The 18,629-nt window shown below is 49.8% G+C and overlaps 1 protein-coding gene across 4 annotated transcripts; it reads left to right on the forward strand.

Moving 5' to 3' along the window:
- Positions 1–1,299: 1,299 nt before the first annotated feature.
- LOC111158723 (PHD finger protein 10) lies at positions 1,300–18,575 on the forward strand. 4 transcript variants are annotated; one of them, XM_022520950.1, is made up of 12 exons: positions 1,300–1,395; positions 3,352–3,458; positions 5,606–5,736; positions 6,342–6,425; positions 7,364–7,497; positions 7,595–7,744; positions 8,577–8,686; positions 9,750–9,903; positions 12,333–12,488; positions 16,827–16,935; positions 17,220–17,408; positions 18,414–18,575. In XM_022520950.1, exons 1-12 carry the CDS (start codon positions 1,309–1,311, stop codon positions 18,497–18,499), a joined length of 1,497 nt encoding a protein of 498 aa, XP_022376658.1. In that variant the 5' UTR covers positions 1,300–1,308; the 3' UTR covers positions 18,500–18,575. The 4 variants fall into 4 exon arrangements, with proteins under 4 accessions (XP_022376658.1, XP_022376659.1, XP_022376663.1 ...); XM_022520951.1 differs by having other exon boundaries at positions 6,348–6,425; XM_022520955.1 differs by lacking the exons at positions 1,300–1,395; positions 3,352–3,458 and adding an exon at positions 3,474–3,543.
- The last annotated feature ends 54 nt before the right edge of the window (positions 18,576–18,629 follow it).

The following is an 18,629-nucleotide window of genomic DNA, read 5'->3' on the forward strand; positions in this document are numbered from 1 at the left end:
TCTCCCCGCGTGTCGTGTGACCAGTGGCCGTCGCCTGGGACCTCCGCACCGCGCGGGCCACACAGGAGGCCCGCAGAGTCCGGAGGGTCCCCCCCGTAGCCCCCCCGGGGTCCCCCCCCCACGGCTGCCTCCCCCCCACCCCCGGCTGCCTCCCGGGTTCCCCGCGGCCGGCCGCGGCCCGGAGCAGAGTTCCGCGTGCGAGCCGCGCTTCAGCCGCGCTGACCCGGGGGTGGGGCAGGCCCGGGGGTGGGGCAGGCGCGGAGCCGGGGCAGAGACGCCCGGGACGCCCGGGCAGTGCACCGGCCCCCGCGCAGGTGCCGGGGAGCGGCGGGGAGCGCGAGCCGCCGGCGGAGAACAAAGGCGGCCCAGGGCGGTGGCCAAGGCCGCCTCGCGAGGAAATGGGCAGAGGCCCTCACGGCCCCCCAGACTCAGCCCACGGGGGCGGGGGCGGGGCCGGGACTGGGGACCCCCGGGGGAGGGCGGGGACCCCCGCAGGGAGGGTCCCTGGGGAGACCGGGTTAGGAGGACGGGGACCTTCGGGATTAGGGGGCAGGGAGGAGAGTCCCTCGGCGAGGGGGGAGGGGCGGCGGGGACCCCCAGGGGCAGGCGGCGGAGGGTCCCGGGGGGAGGGGTAGGGGGAGGGGGCGGGGCGGCGGGGACCCCCGGGCGGGGCGGCGCGGGCGCGGTGGGAAGAGAGGGCGGGCGCGCTGCGGGGCCGGGCCGGGGGCCGCGGGGAGGGGGCGGCTGCGAGCGCGCCGAGGGGCGGCGGGTCGGGGCGGGGCTGGGGGCTGGGGCGCCGGCGGGAGGTGGGGCCGCGGAGCGCGCCGGACTGCGGCGGGCTGGGAGGCGGCGGCGGCGGCGGCCGGAGGATCGCGCGGGGCCGCGGGGCGAGCGGGGCGGGAGCAGCTGAGGGCCGCGGGGCGAGCGGGGCGGCGGCGGCGGCGGCGCGGGGCCGGGAGCGCGGGCCGAGGGGCGCCGGCGCGGCGGGAACAGCCGGGGCCGGCGGCGGAGCGGGCTGACGCGCGCGGGCCGCCGGCGGCCTCCTTCCGCCCCCTCAGCCGCGGCGGCCGGGCGGCGCGCTGGCGGCGGCCATGGCGGTGGCGGCGGCGCTGGCGGGCCGCGGGGCGCGCGGCGGCAGGGGCCGGCCCCCGGGCGGCGGCGGCGGCGGCGGCGGCGGGCGGGCGGAGGGGGCGGGGCCCGGGCGGCGAGCGGCCCGCGCGGCGGCGGCGGCGGCGGCGGCAGCGGCGGCGGCGGCCGGGGACGAGGCGGCGGCGGCGGCGGAGGCGGCGGCGCGGGGCGCTCGGGCTAATGGCGGCGGCGGCCGGCCCCGGGACGGCGCTGTCTCCGCGGCCTTGCGACAGTGACCCGGCCACCCCCGGAGCGCCGTCCCCGAAGGTGAGAAGCGGCGGCCGGCGCGGCGGGGCGGGGACGGGACGGGGCTGCGGGGCGGGGTTGGGGGGGCGGCGGCGAGGCCGGGCCGCGGGGGGTTCCCCCGCCGGGAAGAGCCGGAGGCCGCGGTTCCCCCTCCCCCCCAGGCCGCCCTCCGCCCGCGGCCCGGCCCCTGAGGCGGCGGGGGCGGCCTGGCCGCGAGCGCGGGGCGGGGTGCGCGTCTCCGGGGTTCGGAGCGCCCCGGGCGGAAGCGGCTCCCGGGGTGCGGCGTCCCGGCCGCGATCGGGGAAAGCGGCCCGGAGGCTGCGGGGCGGCGCGGGACTGCGTTGGCTCGGTGGGAGCCCCCGTCGCCCGCGAACTTCGCTCGGGAACTGGCGCCGCACGCAGCAGCCCGCGCCCCCCACGTCCCCCTTCCGGGCGCTAAAGCGCGGGAGGCGCCGTGTCCCCGAGCTCAGGGCGCCGCGTGTCCGGCCGGAGGCGCCCGAGAGCAGCGGGGCCGAAGGTGGAGCCCCCGGGAAGCGGCCGCGAGTGGGGGCTGGGCAGGGCGCCGGGGCGGGGGGAGGCCCCGGTCCCCGCAGGCCCCTGCACCAGGCCCCCGTGCGGGACGCGGTCTCTGAACGCACGCGGGGCGCCGCCGGCGAAACTGCTGCCGCGTGTGCGGGGACTTTGCTTTTTTAACTTTTTCCGAGCGATTCAACTTTTAGGCGGGGCGCGTGCGCTCACGGCGACGGGAAGCTCTTGAAATGCTCAGACGTGAGTCAGATGAGCAAGATCCCGCGTTCGCTTAAAGCGAGGCGCCCCGCCGTGGCCCCGCGCGCTCGCGGTGGGTCCTGGAGCCGCAGGTCCGGGTCCGCCCGGCTGCCCGCGCCTTGTCCGTGCGGGACCGAGCCGGAGGCGCGCTGGGCATTCGCCGTCTGAGCTCCTGCGGCGCAGCCGCTGCGGACGTCGCGGTCACGTCGCGGCCAACTTTACGCGGCGCCGAATGGTCCACTGGGCCTTGCGGGGCGCGCTTCCCCGCAGGGAGCTGCCCGCACCCGCACCCGCGTCCGCCACGCCGCGTCTCCGTCTTCCGACAGGGAGAGGCCGCGGCCGGCAGGCGCAGTGCCGGTGGGGAACCCGGCGGCTGCGGCGGGCGCGCCCAGGAACCCGCCGGAGCGTCCAATCGCTCCTGTTGTGCGGGACCAGACTCGCGGCGGGCGGCAGGAGGACCCAGCCGTGAACACCTGTGTCCTCGTCGCGCGGGGCTGCGTGTCCTGGCCGTGTTTCAGGGACTTTGTGAGCGCTGCAGCCGCCGAGCCTCAGCGGCGGGGCCGAGGCCGTTTCCCAGACGTGTGGGCCCGGCGGATGCGGGGTCCGGCGTGCGGTCGCGGGGGTCTCCCCGCAGTCACGCTCGCGCCTCCCCTTCGGCGGGGTGTGTTGCTGCACGCGTGGATGGCGCTGGTTAGGGGCTGTGTTTGCTAACGTTCTGCGCTGCGAGCACGAGCCCGTCAGCAGGACGGGCGGTGCCGTTCGGGCCTGTTTCCACAGAGGTCACGTCTGTGCGCGCCGCGCGGACCGTCCGCCCCGCAGCTCCGGGCCGGGCCCCACGGCGAGCGGGTCGCAGCCGCAGGAGGGTCGCGGGGGCGCTGGGGTCCAGCGACGCCGTGTGTGTGTTTGCAGCACGGGCGCTAGAACTGCGGTCGGCAAGAAACCGAACGGAGATTTAGGTGTACAGGTTAATTAAAAATGTTCTCATTTTGATTGTACTGGACATCACTTTTATTTTTTTAGTTTTCTTCCAGGTCTTCCCATACCAAATTCTTGACTCGTGTTAATTATAATGGAAAGTAAACATTTGTATAATCCGTTGTCCTTAAAAAGCCTTTAAGTGGAGCCTTTTAGTAAGTCTGGGAAGATATATAATCACTCTTTCCTTATTTTTTTTACTGTTTCTCTTACTTTTTGAATTTTTTAAATGTATAGGATGATACTGAAGATAATTCAAATGATGGGACCCAACCACCCAAAAGGAGGCGAACGGGCTCAGGAGATAGCTGTAGGAGCTGTGAGACTTCAAGTCAAGACCTTGGGTACCGTCATTTCATTACTCACTAGTAGTTCTTGTGGCGCGTTTCACTGCGGCACCCCTCCTCCCCGGCCCCCGCACGGGCAAAGGTAGTTATTAGAAACTGTACAGCATTTTTGTCGTGGTCTGTATATGACGCAACATTACTTTTGCTACTCAGTGCAATTTAAACTTGCTTTTATTGTGACGAATACGTGTATAAAACTCACCATTGTAGTGATGTTTGGGTGTGTCACTCAGTGGCACGGGTTGCGTCCAGCGTCCTTCAGCTGCCACCTGCGCCCCCTCTCATGCTTCTCTACTGCGCGGAAATGTGCTGGCCACGAAGCAGTAACCGTTGCCACTTCCTCTTTCCCCAGCGCCTGGCAGCCACCATCTTCCTCGCCGACATTCGGGGTTTGCCTGTCGCAGGCACCTCGTGTAGATGGAATCCTACAGTATTTGTCCTTTTGTGTCTGGCTTCTTTCAGCATCATTTCTTGAAAGTTCATGTTGGAGGATGTGTCAGCATCTTCTTTCTCTTTAGGGCTGAACTGAGCTCCTTTGTGTGGACAGACCCCTCTTGTCTGTCCTTTCATCTGTGACGGACAGTGGGGTGGTTTCCCACTCGGACTGCTGTGAACTGTGCTGCGGTGAACGTTGGGGTGTAAATATGTGTTCAGTCCCTGTTTTCAGTTCCTTTGGGTGTATCCCTTGGAGAGGAGCGCTGGATCGTACGGTAATTCTGTGTCTAGCACTTCGAGGACCCACCAAGCTGCTTTCCACAGTGGACACCTCATTTTCTGTTCCCAGCAGGGGTGCAGTCTCCAGCGCTGTTGGTTCTGTCCCACTTCTGTTAATGGCCATCCTACGGGGTGTGAGGTGGCGGCCCAGTGTCATTTGCATTTGAATTTCTGTAATGGCCAGTGAAGTGGACCATCCTGTCAGTACTTATTTGTGGCTCTTTGGGGCGGTGGGAGGGGGGGAGGAAATGCAGAAAAGCGTTTCTGAGTTGGGTTGTTTGTTCTGTGGTGTTGCACAGCGGGAGGTTTGTATGTGTTCTGGGTGTTAATCTTATCAGATCTGCAATTCTTATTCTGCTGGTTGCCTTTTCACTTTGTTGGAAGAGTCCTTTGATGCACAAAATTTTTAATTTTGCTGAAGTTTAAATCATTTTTCTTTTGTTGCTCATGGTTTTGATATCATATCTAGAACCTGTTGCCAAATCTGAGATCAGGGAGAGTTACTGCTGTGTTTTCTAAGAGTTTTCTGGTCTGGTTCTTCTGTTGAGGTTGTTGATCTATTTTTGAATGTGATTGGACGTAAGGGCCCAATTTCACACTTTTGCATTTGGATATCTGATTTCCCAGCACTGTTTTTGAGAAAACTACTATTTGGTCGTTACTTCTAATTGGATGCATAAAATAGTGTCCTATTCTTGCCGCTGTGTCCCCTGGTGAGATTTAGAGGTTGGGTTGGCCAGGTCCGGAGCTCTGTAGCTGGCTGGTCAGGACTGGGACCGGTCCGCAGGACTGGGACCGGTCCGCAGGGTTGGGACTCGTCCGCAGGGTTGGGACCCGTCCGCAGGGTTGGGACTGGGCACCTTCACACCGGGTCTGTTCTGTGTTTCTGGCGTTGTGGAGTTCAGGAAAACAAACAGTTATGGTTTATAGTTCAGCTCTTTGAGAAACAGGTTTCTGGAGTTCTGCTTTCTTAACTGTTTGACTCACCGAACAGCATGTGGGAAACAAGGGGGGACTTTGTGCCTTGGGCAGGTGAAATAGCGGTGTAGGTGTGGAGCCCAGGAGAGGGAATTCGGGAGGAACGTCACCACCGTTTTGGCTGTGTAGACCTCTTAGGCCACAGAATTCCTCTACAGCGGGCAGTGCTGAGCCGTGGTTCTTTGGGGTGTGGACGTGTGCCGTGCACTCTTGTTCAGTTTCATGCACCACTTGCTTCCTCTCCTTCTGCCTGTTCTGTTGTGTTCTTGGACGCACAAGACTGGGGGATCGTGTATGTATGGCAGAGTCAGAACACTGAATGAGAATTTAAATAATTAAAGTAGTTCTCTAAAATTCCTAAAAATAAAATTCAAAAATAGGTCCTTAAAATAAAAATGAATAAAACCTAATAAAAGCCACATTTAAGGCATAATACATATTTCTGTGCTTAGCTTTAGCTACTACCCAGCAGAAAATTTGATAGAGTACAAGTGGCCGCCCGACGAAACAGGAGAATACTATATGCTTCAGGAGCAAGTCAGTGAATATTTGGGTGTGACCTCCTTTAAACGGAAATATCCAGGTATTACGTCTTAGTTTATGTAACAGATTAAGCCTGACTTTGAACTACTAGTAATTGTTTTTGATAAGTTGTCAGCTTCTGAATCTTTGAGTGTGGATTATAGGTAACACACTGCACGCTCTTCTGCTAGCTGATTTTCCTTTCTCCTGTTGCCCAGTGGTGCTCTCCGCTCTCAGTTTGCTCTTACGCCTTATAAATGGACTTAAAGCACAATGTGGAAGGTGAATTTCCTGGGGAAGAGTCTTAGAAATAAGTCATATTATGGCCGAAAGCAGCAGGAGTTGGGTTCTTTCCCGTTGCTGAGGGAGGCTGCTACATGGGGCTGTGTCTGAATTTGAGAAAAGCTGTCTGTGCTGTTCTTGCTTTGGGTTACTCTGTTTTCAACTTTAATTTAGCTTTAATTCCTTGTATTTGTAAGATTATTTGCGTGGTCTCTTTAGTAATCTTTGGAATATATAACACACAGTACTTTTTTAAGTCCATAAAGAATTTAACATTTTAAAAAAATCTTAAAAAGGTTTTTAAGTTTTTAAAAGTTTTAAAAATGCATAATGTTACAAATGCAAAAGATTATTTTTCATAGTCTTTTGTTCTTTTCTTTGGAGATTTAGAGCGACGAGATTTGTCCCATAAGGAGAAACTCTACCTGCGGGAGCTGAATGTCATCACGGAGACACAATGTACTCTAGGTAACAGAGGCTCTGAACGGGGATTCTGAAAACTGGGTGTTTATGAGGAGACACTGGATGGGAGTTTGTCCTCTTTGCTAAAGTGTTTTACAAAATTAATGGCATAGATTGAACTATTTAAGTGCTAACTTGTTTATATTTGGTTTTTGTTAAGAACAAAAAAAGGAGAATGACATAACATTTCATAGAAGTGTGGGGGGGTGTGCAAAATTCGTATGGTAGTTTTTACAAGTCTTGGTCTTTATCTCTTATGATGCACATTTTGCTCTGTTTTTTGTTCCGTGTGATTATCTCCATGCTTTGTTGCCAGTTTTTCTTTCATAAACATTTTAATGCACCGTGGCTGCTTTTTAACGTAAAGCCATGGTTGTTCATCACAGCAGTTGGTCTGACGCGATGCTCTGACTTTTGAAAATGGCCTGTATGACTTGCGTGTGGGCTGATGCTTCTCGTGGAGTGTGAATGGACTCCTTGTAATATTCCTAGTGTACTGAGTTTGAAGACTAAGTACTGCAAAACTAAGTACAAAACTAAGCACAAAAGACTACTGAAAAACTCTTGTTTTCTTCTAATATTCTTCCTTAGTTAAGTATATTAGATTAAGGATAATCCTTAATCTTCAATGGCCTGTAGTTAGTATGCATCATTATTTAGCCATTGTTTTTAATAAAGGGTATGTTTGTAGTACGTTGAATCTTAAAAAAAATGTGGTTGAAAATTGATTTATTTTCCTTTATAACTTCATGAGTTTCCTTTTTTATGTGTTTGACTTTATATTATGAATACTGTTTTTTTTTGAATGTATTACAGTATTTTCCCTTGACTACTGGAAAACTTTAAATGTAGAGTAGATTAAAGATAAAGCAAATTTTGAAAAGTAGTTTTGCTCACAGCCTTAAAAGAGCTTTTTTTTTTTACTTTTTTTTGGTCTAAAATAGGTTTAACAGCACTGCGCAGTGATGAAGTGATTGATTTAATGATAAAAGAATATCCAGCCAAACATGCCGAGTACTCTGTTATTTTGCAAGAAAAAGAGCGTCAGCGAATTACAGACCATTACAAAGAGTATTCTGTAAGTACTGAAGTGACTGGCATCTCTTGCTTGGTTTGGGGAGAGTGACATTTTGTAAAGTCATACGTGGCTTCCAACTGTCATGTTTTTATTTCAGCAAATGCAACAACAGAACACTCAGAAAGTTGAAGCCAGCAAAGTGCCGGAGTACATTAAGAAAGCTGCCAAGAAAGCAGCCGAATTTAACAGCAACTTAAACCGGGAGCGCATGGAAGAGCGAAGGGCTTACTTCGACCTGCAGACGCACGTAGGCTGCTTCCCTCTAGGAGTTCCTGAGCCTCCCTAGTGCTCGCTGTGGCGGAACGCGCGGGGCCTGCTTTGGGGAACCGTTGCTGTTCTGTACCAGCAGCGCGTCCTTTTCTGCCCCAGCAGTTAAGACAGAACTTCTTACGATATGCCTGCAACACTCTGCTTGCTTCTCTGTGTGTGTGTGTGTGTGTGAGAGGGAGAGAGAGAGGAGGGAGGGACGTGTCTTTTGCGCTGAGGTTGATACTCTGCTGCTTGTCCCAAAGGTTCTTTTTTTTTTTTTTTTAAGATTTTATTTATTTATTTGTCAGAGAGAGAGAGGGAGAGAGAGCGAGCACAGGCAGACAGAATGGCAGGCAGAGGCAGAGGGAGAAGCAGGCTCCCTGATGAGCAAGGAGCCCGATGTGGGACTCGATCCCAGGACGCTGGGATCATGACCTGAGCCGAAGGCAGCTGCTTAACCCACTGAGCCACCCAGGCGTCCCCCAAAGGTTCTTTTAAGAAATTTCCATCTCCGTTCACTTAAGACTCAGTTGCCACGTGAGGTTGAAGCTCGCGTTCTTCTCCTTCCGTAGATGAGGACGTGCGTGTGCGTTGCCCAGGCCCCCTTCCTCTCTCCCCGGGGGCGGAAGCACACTGCGTGTCCCTCACACTGCGATGAGCCAGATACAACTTCCCTGTATAGCGAGAAACACTGTCCTGTCCCCTTGGGGTCTGGTTCCTAATGTCTCCTGTGGGGGAGGGCGGCGCAGCGGAGAACGGGTGGGACTGTGCTCTAAAACCTTGATTCCTAGGGGGCAGTCAGTGTTGCATTTCTCTTCACCTTAACCCAGGTCATCCAGGTGCCTCAAGGGAAGTACAGAGTGTTGCCGACAGAGCGCACCAAGGTCAGCTCCTACCCGGTGGCCCTCATCCCCGGACAGTTTCAGGAATACTACAAAAGGTACTCACTGGTTTTATGACCATTACTGTTGCGTATTGCGGGGGACTTCAGAGTCTGGTGTCCTTGCCTCCAAAACGCTGGGCGCGGGTCATACTCTCTGCCGTGATCTGCAGGGGAGACGAAGGAAGGAGCAGAGTGGCCGCCCGACGGGCGCGAGCACCTGCTTGTCCCCGACGCACGGCTGCCCCAGCTGCTGCTCGCCGGGCGTTCCCGACGGGACGTCGCCGAAACCCAGGCTAGCAGGGGCATGTCGTTTGAGAAGCTCAGCTTTTACGTCAGCCTTAAACCTTATGTTCTTGAGGAAAGAGACTGTTCTTTAAAGGCTAGCGTGTGAAATAGACTCTAGAAAGCCAAGTGTAAATCATGGGCCAGCAGACTTTTAAAAGCGATGTGCCAGGGTGGCAGGCCCTTTGCTTTTTGCCGTGTCTGCTGAGGCGGTGCTGAACGCAGATTTCAGGGTTTGGACAGGGGGTGATGTTGGCAAGGGTGGCCTGTGGGTGGGAGTGACACCGATGTGTCCTCTGGTGTGGCTGCTGCTGACCTCTAGTGCCAGACACAAAGGGTTCATTTGTTTCTCGGGTAATGTTGTGGACCGCGTGCTGGCTTGCGGCAGTGCATCCGCTGATGGGGCCCTCGTTGGCCGGGGAGGCGGCCACGTCGTCAGATTCTCCGCATACGCGGAGCAGCAGCGATAACTTGGGGAGGAGGGCTGGGGCGCTCGGGCTGCGTGGCTTCTGTGCAGGGTCCTTAATTGCCACAGTTCCCGCTTTAGTCTGCTGACTTCTTTCCCTTCTTTTTGGGTTGAGGATGAAGGAGAGAGACATGATCTTTTGATAATAAGAATCAAATATGTATATTACACTCTTAGCCTGGTGCAAAAACGTTTAAGCTTTTTATTACTTTTCTTACTTGGTAAAAATGAAAACTTCCTTGTTACATCTGTAATCATTTTCCAGAAGTAGCTGGGCTAGCGGGGACAGTTGGGGCTGCGTTTGAAGCTCGTGGGTTAGAGCAGTCCTGTTCCTCACAGACGGCAACTGACGGTCACCTCTCTGAGCCGCAGGTACTCCCCGGATGAGCTGCGGTATCTGCCACTCAACACCGCGCTCTACGAGCCCCCCCTGGACCCCGAGCTGCCGGCCCTCGACAGCGATGGCGACTCGGACGATGCTGAGGACGGTCGAGGCGACGAGAAACGGAAACACAAAGGGACTTCGGTAGGAGTGCTGGTCTTCACCAGCAGGTGTCCCCTTCCCCTAGAGGGTTTGCTGATTGCTTTCCCAGATGTCGAATGGAACGAGTATCACCACCCTCTTTTCGAAAAGGGACAGTTGCATGGGATTTCCTGAACGCTTTCATCCAGAAAATTATTTATTGTGTGCATTGGTAGAGGCAGGCTATGGTTGGCCTTTGGTAAGTTTTATTTTTAAAGTTGCCTTTCAGGTTATCACAGGCAGGTTACAAAAGGGCACCGGACATGAGTTTACAATCCTGTATTGAACTGTCCTGGTTTTGGGAGTACATTAACTTGTGTTCCTATTGCTTAATTTAAAAAAAAAAATATTTTTCGTATTTATTTGAGAGAGAGACAGATGCAGTGACAGAGAGCACAAGCAGGGAGGGGAGGGACGGTCAGGCTCCCTGCCGAGCCAGGATTCCCCACGCCCGGCTTCATCCCAGGACCTCGGGATCTTAGCCAAAGGCAGACGCTTAGCCCACTGAGGCACCCCATCCTACTGCTTAATTAATAATTTAGATTACCTATAGGAAAATTTGAAGGTGTTATTGCGTAGGTTTTCTTGTACGACTTTTTTTTTTTTTTTTTTACTTTTTAAAACAAAACGAGGTTGCATGACTGGGGAGAGTTGGTGGGCTTGGTGGAAGGTGAAGGAGAGCAGAGGATTTTGATTTGATGGGGCGTGGTGCGCCGAGCGGCTCTGGCCATTTTAAACCCTCGTTATAGCCAGCCTGCACCCGAGAGTGTGCTCTGTTAAATGGCCAGTACATTTTTTTGTCAGCAACAACTTCTAAAACGTTTGATGATACACGTTACATAAAATGAGATGCTTTTCAAGTATTAAAGTGATGGGACCACTTTTTTCCTGTCTTATTGGTAAAAAGGGAGCTGTGGTGGGAGCAGGATATATTGAAGTTGACTTTTCCTCACTCTGCCTGTAGTAGTCTGTGGGGCGCCTGGGTGGCTTAGTGGGTTAAGCCTCTGCCTTCGGCTCAGGTCATGATCTCAGGGTCCTGGGATCGAGACCCGCATCGGGCTCTCTGCTCTACGGGGAGCCTGCTTCCTCCTCTCTCTCTCTCTGCCTGCCTCTCTGCCTACTTGTGATCTCTGTCAAATAAATAAATAAAATCTTTAAAAAAAAAATAAGGTAATCCAACATTTCTGAGAGCATTTAACAGTTTATACCAAGATTTTTAACTTCCACAGAATTTGACCTAGCAAATATCCTAACAGAGTTTACCTGAAGGACAAAATTTAATTAGGAAAACCATGGCCATTGTAGCGTTAACAGTATTTTTTATAATGGAAATTACGAATAAATTTAATGTCCATAAATTTAAGGTGATATATTACATTTACATGACAGAAGTGAAGTTCAAAGAATGTGTAGTGATGTGGTAAAATGCACAAAATACTTAAAACAGTTGAAAAACCCATGCACATGCGCTCAGTGGAATCCAGTATGTGTGTGTGTGTGTGTGTGTGTGTGTGTGTTTAAGATCATATTTAAAGACTTATTTATTTTAGCGGATTGGGGGAGGGGCAGAAGGAGAGGTAGAGAGAGAAGCTTGAACAGACTCCACACTGAGCGCGGAGCCTGATGTGGGGTTCGATCTCACGACTCGGACCTCAGCCGAAACCAAGAGTTTAACTTAACTGACTGAGCCACCCAGGTGCCCCACCAGTTTTGTGTTCTAATAAAATGAGGGATACGTGTAGATGGGGTATATGTTTGAGTGTGTGAATGTGTGAATCTGGGTATTTGTATGCAGACACACAACTGAAAAGAGATGCATTCATGTTTCCAGTGGTTGTCTCAGAATGTTTATCAGAGTAGTTATGCATAACCTAATTTTCTCACTTAAAATTTTCATAATTTACACGAACATAGCATTTTTATTTAACTAGAAAATTTTAAATTAATAGATGAAGAATTCAGTGATAAGTTAGCAAAGTGCTAAACTTTGAACATATAAAGTATGTCAGATACTGTCATAAGGACTTGGTGACACTGGTGCTTGTGTGGGATACAAGACGGAGCTCGAAGGACCCGTGACACTTACCACTCAGGAAGAATACCCACACTTATCTAAGACAGTGTATTTTTTAAGCAGTTTTTGTCTGAAACCATGCCTGCGTGGTTGAAGCACAAAGCCGACAGTCCTGTCGTGTCACGTCAGGAGACGGTGCGTTAAGGCACTGGCCGGCGGGAGTGGAGGGAGCTCTGTGCCCTCACGCATTCTTAAGGCAGTGGGTGACTTTTAACATGACTTTTCAGTCTGCGCCGGAAAAGCTTTTTCTACTTAGCTATCTTTTTATTTTTAGGTTGATGGAACTTTAAAACTTTTTACAAATCACAGTCCAGTCTGTGAATTCCAAGGAGTCTCTGTTTGTGTTTCTCACCTCCAGGACAGCTCCTCCGGCAACGTGTCCGAGGGGGAAGGCCTTCCCGACGGCCAGGAGGAGCCTTTCCAAGGAAGACAGAGATCCAAGGACAAAGCTGCTACTCCAAGAAAAGACGCTTCCAAACGTTCTGTTCTGTCCAAGTCAGTCCCTGGGTACAAGGTAGAAGAAAAAAGCCCCTGACTCTGCTTCCTTCCTGACCAGCCTCTTTCCCCGACATAGTTTTAACTCTGACCTCCAGAGCGGGGAGCTCTGCCTGCCGCCCCCCACTCGCTGTTCTGTGGTGTGTGCCCTCTGTCGGCTGCCTTCTCTTCTGCTTTCTTTTCTTGGTGGCTTTGCTGTCACTTTGGCCTCTGGTTCAGCTTCTGTTTCTGGAGATGTACAATTTATAAGAAAATCTTTTTTTGACTTTTAAACAATAACCAGGCAAGTATGGGTTTTTAAAAAAAATTTATTTTGTAGGCAGAACTTTATAGTTTGTTTCCTTGGAGTAAAGATCGTAATTTTCTGACGTCTAAAACGTCCTAGTGTTGAGTAGAGCTGAGCTGTGAGGGATGGGTGGATGGGCTCTTAGAATAAGCTGCCTCTTCTGGAAGGAGATCTGGGTTTTATCCAATGATTATTTGATCCATTGACCAAATTTAGCTGACTCTGCGATGGAAAGTAGTACAGCCTGTTATTTACATTGTGGTGATTTTTAGCCTGGCCTTGGCAAATAGCGTCTCCAACTCTAGGACCAGGATGTAGGCTTCATTTAGTGACGTAGCCTGGCTCAGAGTAAGGCCGTGTGCTCTCAGCCATGTTTCTGTCAGCGTCTTCCCCTTCAGAAGGCTAGGTGAGAGGTGAGTAGCCTTACCCCTGCGTGGGGGTTTTGGAACGTCCTGGAAGAGGTGACATCAGCTGCACGGTTTTATGTTCTGGACAGTAATGGTAAGACAGACCATTCATACAGTCCGGATTCTATCAGATTATGCCTTTTATTGTGGTTATGAAGGTGTTTGGAAGGAGCGTCTTAGAGTAAGGCGAGGGAGCGGTTTGCTGAGTGGGACTGTTGACCCATCTCGTCGTGTGTCAGGATTGGGGTCGCGGTGGATGATCTCGAGGAACAGGTGTGCGCGGGCTGCGGGCCAACTTCCCTTCCCCAGCCGGACCCTTCTTGCAGTCCGCTTGCCTTTCTTTTCCTGAAGTAAATAAAGCAACTTAGCAAATTAGTGTATTTAATCCATATTCAGTTTGAAGATGCCTTTATATAATCAGATTAAAAATACATGTTTCTTCAGCCTGTGGCAAGCCAGTCTTAAGCTTCGTTTGGCCAAGGCTGGCTTCCAGGGACGGCTTCAATAGGCCGCAGCCGTGCGATTTTGTACTTGTTTGTACATGGATAGCTTACCTAATTTTTTAAATGTAAAAGCTGTAAATTAATGCTTCATAATTGAAAGCAAATGAAGTCCAAAGAGTCAGTCTTGGAAAGCTAGTCTGCCGTGTGCCGCGGAGGGCACTGCCCGTCTTCAGCCGGGAGCGGCAGCTCGAGCACTGAGCACGGAGGAGACTTCACCAGCAGCCTGGGTTCATCCTGGGTTCGGAGGGGAGAGTGGTGAGGTAGATGTTTTAATAGAGGCTGAAAATGAAGAATTATTCCACGGTATCATTGATTTAATCTAGAAGAAATCCTATAGATTAACCTAAATTGCTATTACTCAAGGGAGTGTAATATGCAAAATACACATTTTATAATTTCTGTGAACATTTTTAGCACCTAAAAATGTTTCAGGTGTTTCAAAGTTTGGAACAACCAGTATCTAGACTTAATACATTAATATGAACATGTTTGTTAAAAGTAACCTCTCTATGAAAAATATTAATAAGCCAAGATGTGCCTAAATATTCGGGTGCTGACAAGCTGAAGGTCATATACATAAATACGTTGGAGTTACCAGAAATGATGGCGTATCCAATGTCTTGCTTAATAAGATTCACTAGTGCTTGCCCTTCATTTGTAGGACAGTATTGTTTAGGTTACATTAACCTGCAGCGAAAGCATAATTGTTAGGATTCAGGCCTATGCGACAAGTTTGTAATTAAAATCTATACTATATTAGTGTTACCGTGAAAGTCTCCCTTATCTTCGGTTCTTTCCCGAGCAGGAAAGTCAGTGTATTGTGAGCCTTTTATTTGAGATGCTGAGAACCATTAGGATGAGCATTTTAATTTTCTTGTCAATAGTGAAGCTTTGATGTTGTTGCAGTTACTAGAGGTAGAACAGTCAGACACAGGGTCTGTTCCATCAGTCGCCGCGGGAGCTCTGTGTGCGGTTCCCTTCCTCCTCCATCGGAGGAGTCTCCGTCAGAGACGAGCTTCCCGGCTGGCGATCCTGGCTGTGAGCAGCGTGGCTTCTTAGAGAGCTCGGAGTGCTTGAGTGAACAAGGAATTGCCATAGGAAATGCTACAAAGCTCTTTCTCTCTTTCTCTCTCCCTTCTCCACCCCTGCCACTCCCTCTTTTCATCAAGATGAAGACTATTGGGTAAGAAAAATTTTAAGTGGCTTAACAAAATATTATGATTTTAAGCTTAGAAGTAAACCTAGAATTTTCTTGGTGTCCCTTTTTTATCCTAGGTGTTTAATGTATATTTTAATGGCTGTAGAACTTGAATTGCTCTAGAATGTGAATGACTAGCTTGTGTTCGATTCCTTTTTGACGTTTGTAAAGGATCTCCTATAAGGAGTTCTTTTAGAATTTAATACTGTGTAGTTACGTCCCTGACTTTAGTGAGAGATATTCAAATACTTGGTATGCCAGTATCTAGCTTCAACTACAAGTATTAAATAAGTCTGTCTTTTACATTCAGTGCAGGTGCCATAGCCAAAAGAGAGTTCTTATTTTGGTGCATCGAGCGAGCTTTCTGCTGTGTATTATGGCAGTTACAGGTGTGGTCATCACCGGATCAGAACTTGGATCATAGAAGTGCACTTCTGGGTGTTTCGTATTTAGGTGTAGGAAACACAGAGAGAACCTCCTGCTTAGAATGTAGCGGCAGCAGTGGAGGGTAACTGCTCTGCGAGACGCACACGGTGTGAGCATGGGACACGATCCTTTTGTTGGGGGAGCAGGGTATACGGACACACATATAGGAGATGTAGAATAGTTAACGGTAAAGTTCTATATGTATGTTTTAACTTCCATGATATTTATTATTTTGTAGAGACATTTGTGATTGTTTAGAGTTATTGTTTTTATTATATTTATGTATAAGGTTGACTTTTTTTTAAATAAATAAGCCAAAAATTATTTTTGAATGCCTCTGTCATCTTTTGCAAAGAAAGACAATTTAAAACATAAAAAATTTAAAGAATTAAGAACAAATTGTTCAGGCCTGACAGGTTTTGAAGGTGGCAGGGAGACATTTCAAAGCTGGAATGCTGTATATGAAGTTGGAGTTTCCTTGAGGCTCCTCTTTGTTTTAGTAACTTAGGAGAGGGACATAGAAGATGAGTTTGGCGGGGTTGGAATAAAACATACCACCGTCCTGCTGAGGAGCATCTCCCCGCAGGTCACGTGCGCACATCGGCCGGCCCGTCTCCTACTTGGCCCACGCGTACTCTTCTTTCTCTGCCTCCGTCACTTACGTGTTCAAGTAGCGTGAATGAACGTCGTCTCACTGTGGTCAGAGCTGTGACGTTTGTATGTTCTCCCTCCCCAACGACTGTAGATGCCCTGCATCTTTTCTTCTTCGTCCTTTCCAGTGTGTTGCTCAGCGTTTTTTTAAAGCTCAAGTACTTTCATCGGATTGAGCAAGGCTTTAAGCTGCACAGTGAATGGTACTCAAGAATATGAGGGTGTCTGTAATTTTTTTTAAGTGTTTTTTTTTTTTTTTGGCTTGTCTGAAAACTTACTTTCCTCTTTTATGTTTTGTATCTCATGTGGAATGCTTTCTCCCTAAGCATAGGCTCTTTTATTATTAGATATGCAAAGGAAATAATCATAGCTTGGTTTCCAGAAACATTTATGCACATGACAATGTATGGATGAGACATCTTTCAATTAAAAATGTTAAAACATTGATTCTTGTAACTTAGATTTCATAGATTTCGGAAAATAGTCCGTTTTTAAACAAGACCAGTATGTAAGCTGCTTCACACGGAGCCTTCCGTTTTCCAGTAAGCCTGACTATACACGTAATGGTCGTTTGGTACCTGGATTTCCTCTTCCCGTTAATAGAGCAATTTTTCGTTGTAGGCGTCCCTTCTAGTTCACGTAGGGAGTGTAGAATGCTACATTTAATCCTAACACCAGGTCACGTTGTTGACAGAATTTTTTAAAAGAAATCTGAAGCTTTAGTCAGTAGGCCATTGTATGTTGAAAGCTGGCTCTCAAGTCAGGCCCTTCCGAAAGGTCCTCGTTAGCAAGTTAGCCAAGAGTAAAGACAAGGCAGTAACAATTCCTTATGAACCCACAGTAAGTTCTTCTGGCATGAATTTATAGCCCTCTTCTACCCTTCCAGCCAAAGGTCATTCCAAATGCTCTATGTGGAATTTGTCTGAAGGGTAAGGAGTCCAACAAGAAAGGGAAGGCTGAATCACTCATACACTGCTCCCAGTGTGACAATAGTGGTGAGTACCGACCTGTCTTCTTCGCATTGTAACCACCCTATTCGTTGCTTCGAAAACCAGGATTTTTAGTTGTCAGCTAGACCTGAATCAAAGAATCATCATATAGGGTAACTTGTGAGGCATAGAGAAGAAGCCCATGTATTTTTCTCTACTTCTTGTGTTTTCATTTCTTTGGTGATTAAATGTTGTAGCCGTACTCCTGCACTTGAAGCAAACTAGCATTTAATTGTGCCGTATTAAGTTCAAAATTCTCTTGTGAAATACTAATGTTGGTTTTGGTTTAGGCCATCCTTCTTGCCTGGATATGACCATGGAGCTTGTTTCTATGATTAAGACCTACCCATGGCAATGTATGGAATGTAAAACTTGCATTATATGTGGACAACCCCACCATGAAGAAGAAATGATGTTCTGTGATGTGTGTGACAGAGGTTATCATACTTTTTGTGTGGGCCTTGGTGCTATTCCATCAGGTAAAGACTGAAAAAAGGAGGAACATTATCTTTGAGTGGAGGGATTCTCCCAGCCTTTTTTTTAAAGGCTCCGCATAAGCACCATAAAGATCCTTCTGTTCGTAAGAAGTGACCAAAGCTGTGATTATCCAGATAACATCCACCTGCTTTTCTTTGCTAGGTGACCCGAGTAAAAAACGGGATGTCCCATCCAGGTGCTGGAAGCATGTCTTTCTACTGAAAGAACTAAAAGCAAGAGCATCAATTTGTTTCAAAGCCTTGATTTTATTTTTAGCTCATCTATTCAGAAACTTAACAAAAACGACCGCTATGCCTTTATAAATATTAAACCAGATTTCTATAAAATGAGGCAGCATGACAATTCCAGATAACTTTGGAATGAACACAGAGCTGGAGAATAAATCACAGTAATTGGACTAAAATATTACACATAATTGTGTAAATCTAGAACTTATTTGCATAGTTAACACTGTATAATACTTTTATAACATACATGCCTAGAGCTAAGTTTCCTGGGAACCATTAAGAAGCAGGCGGCTTGAAGTTCTGTAGTGACTCGGACAGGAGTATGCGGCACAGCTCATCCCTGGTCAGCTTAAAGCGCTGTGTCTGGTGCGCGCCTGGCCTCGGGGCTGCCACTGGGCAGCAGAGAGAAAGGCTGAAGACAAGCCAAACTCTGTAACAGGTTTTATCTGAGGATTTCTGTATTGAACTCTGAAGTAGGACAGTGTTTGGATTTCAGAAAGGATTGTAGAAACTTTTTAAAATCAGTATCACTGTAGAGAATCCCCCCCCACCCCGGCACTGAATTTCACATGGTACCGATTACACTAATGAAGGGAAGTTTACATTTTTCTCCTTAGGAAACTCGTTAGTGTCCTTCATGTCACAGATCCACAGAGAAGTATCGTTAGTGATAGCTAAGAAAGGAGAGCCAAATGGGTTTAAAATTCAGTCCTAAAAAATTAAATTTCATACTATATTAACTAACAATTTTTCTCCTAGGTCGCTGGATTTGTGACTGTTGTCAGCGAGCCCCCCCAACACCCAGGAAAGTGGGCAGAAGGGGGAAAAACAGCAAAGAGGGATAAAATAGTTTTTTGACCCATTTGGTGCCAACGTATTTACATTCTCAATTTTATGCCAATAAAAGATTTCTGAAATTAACTACGTGCTTAAAATCTGCCAGTTGATTTATTTGTTATGAGCCACTTTTACCCT

This window comes from Enhydra lutris, unplaced genomic scaffold, assembly GCF_002288905.1.
Source record: "Enhydra lutris kenyoni isolate GAN:26980312 unplaced genomic scaffold, ASM228890v2 scaffoldscaffold62, whole genome shotgun sequence".
NCBI classification, from domain to species: Eukaryota; Metazoa; Chordata; class Mammalia; order Carnivora; family Mustelidae; genus Enhydra; species Enhydra lutris.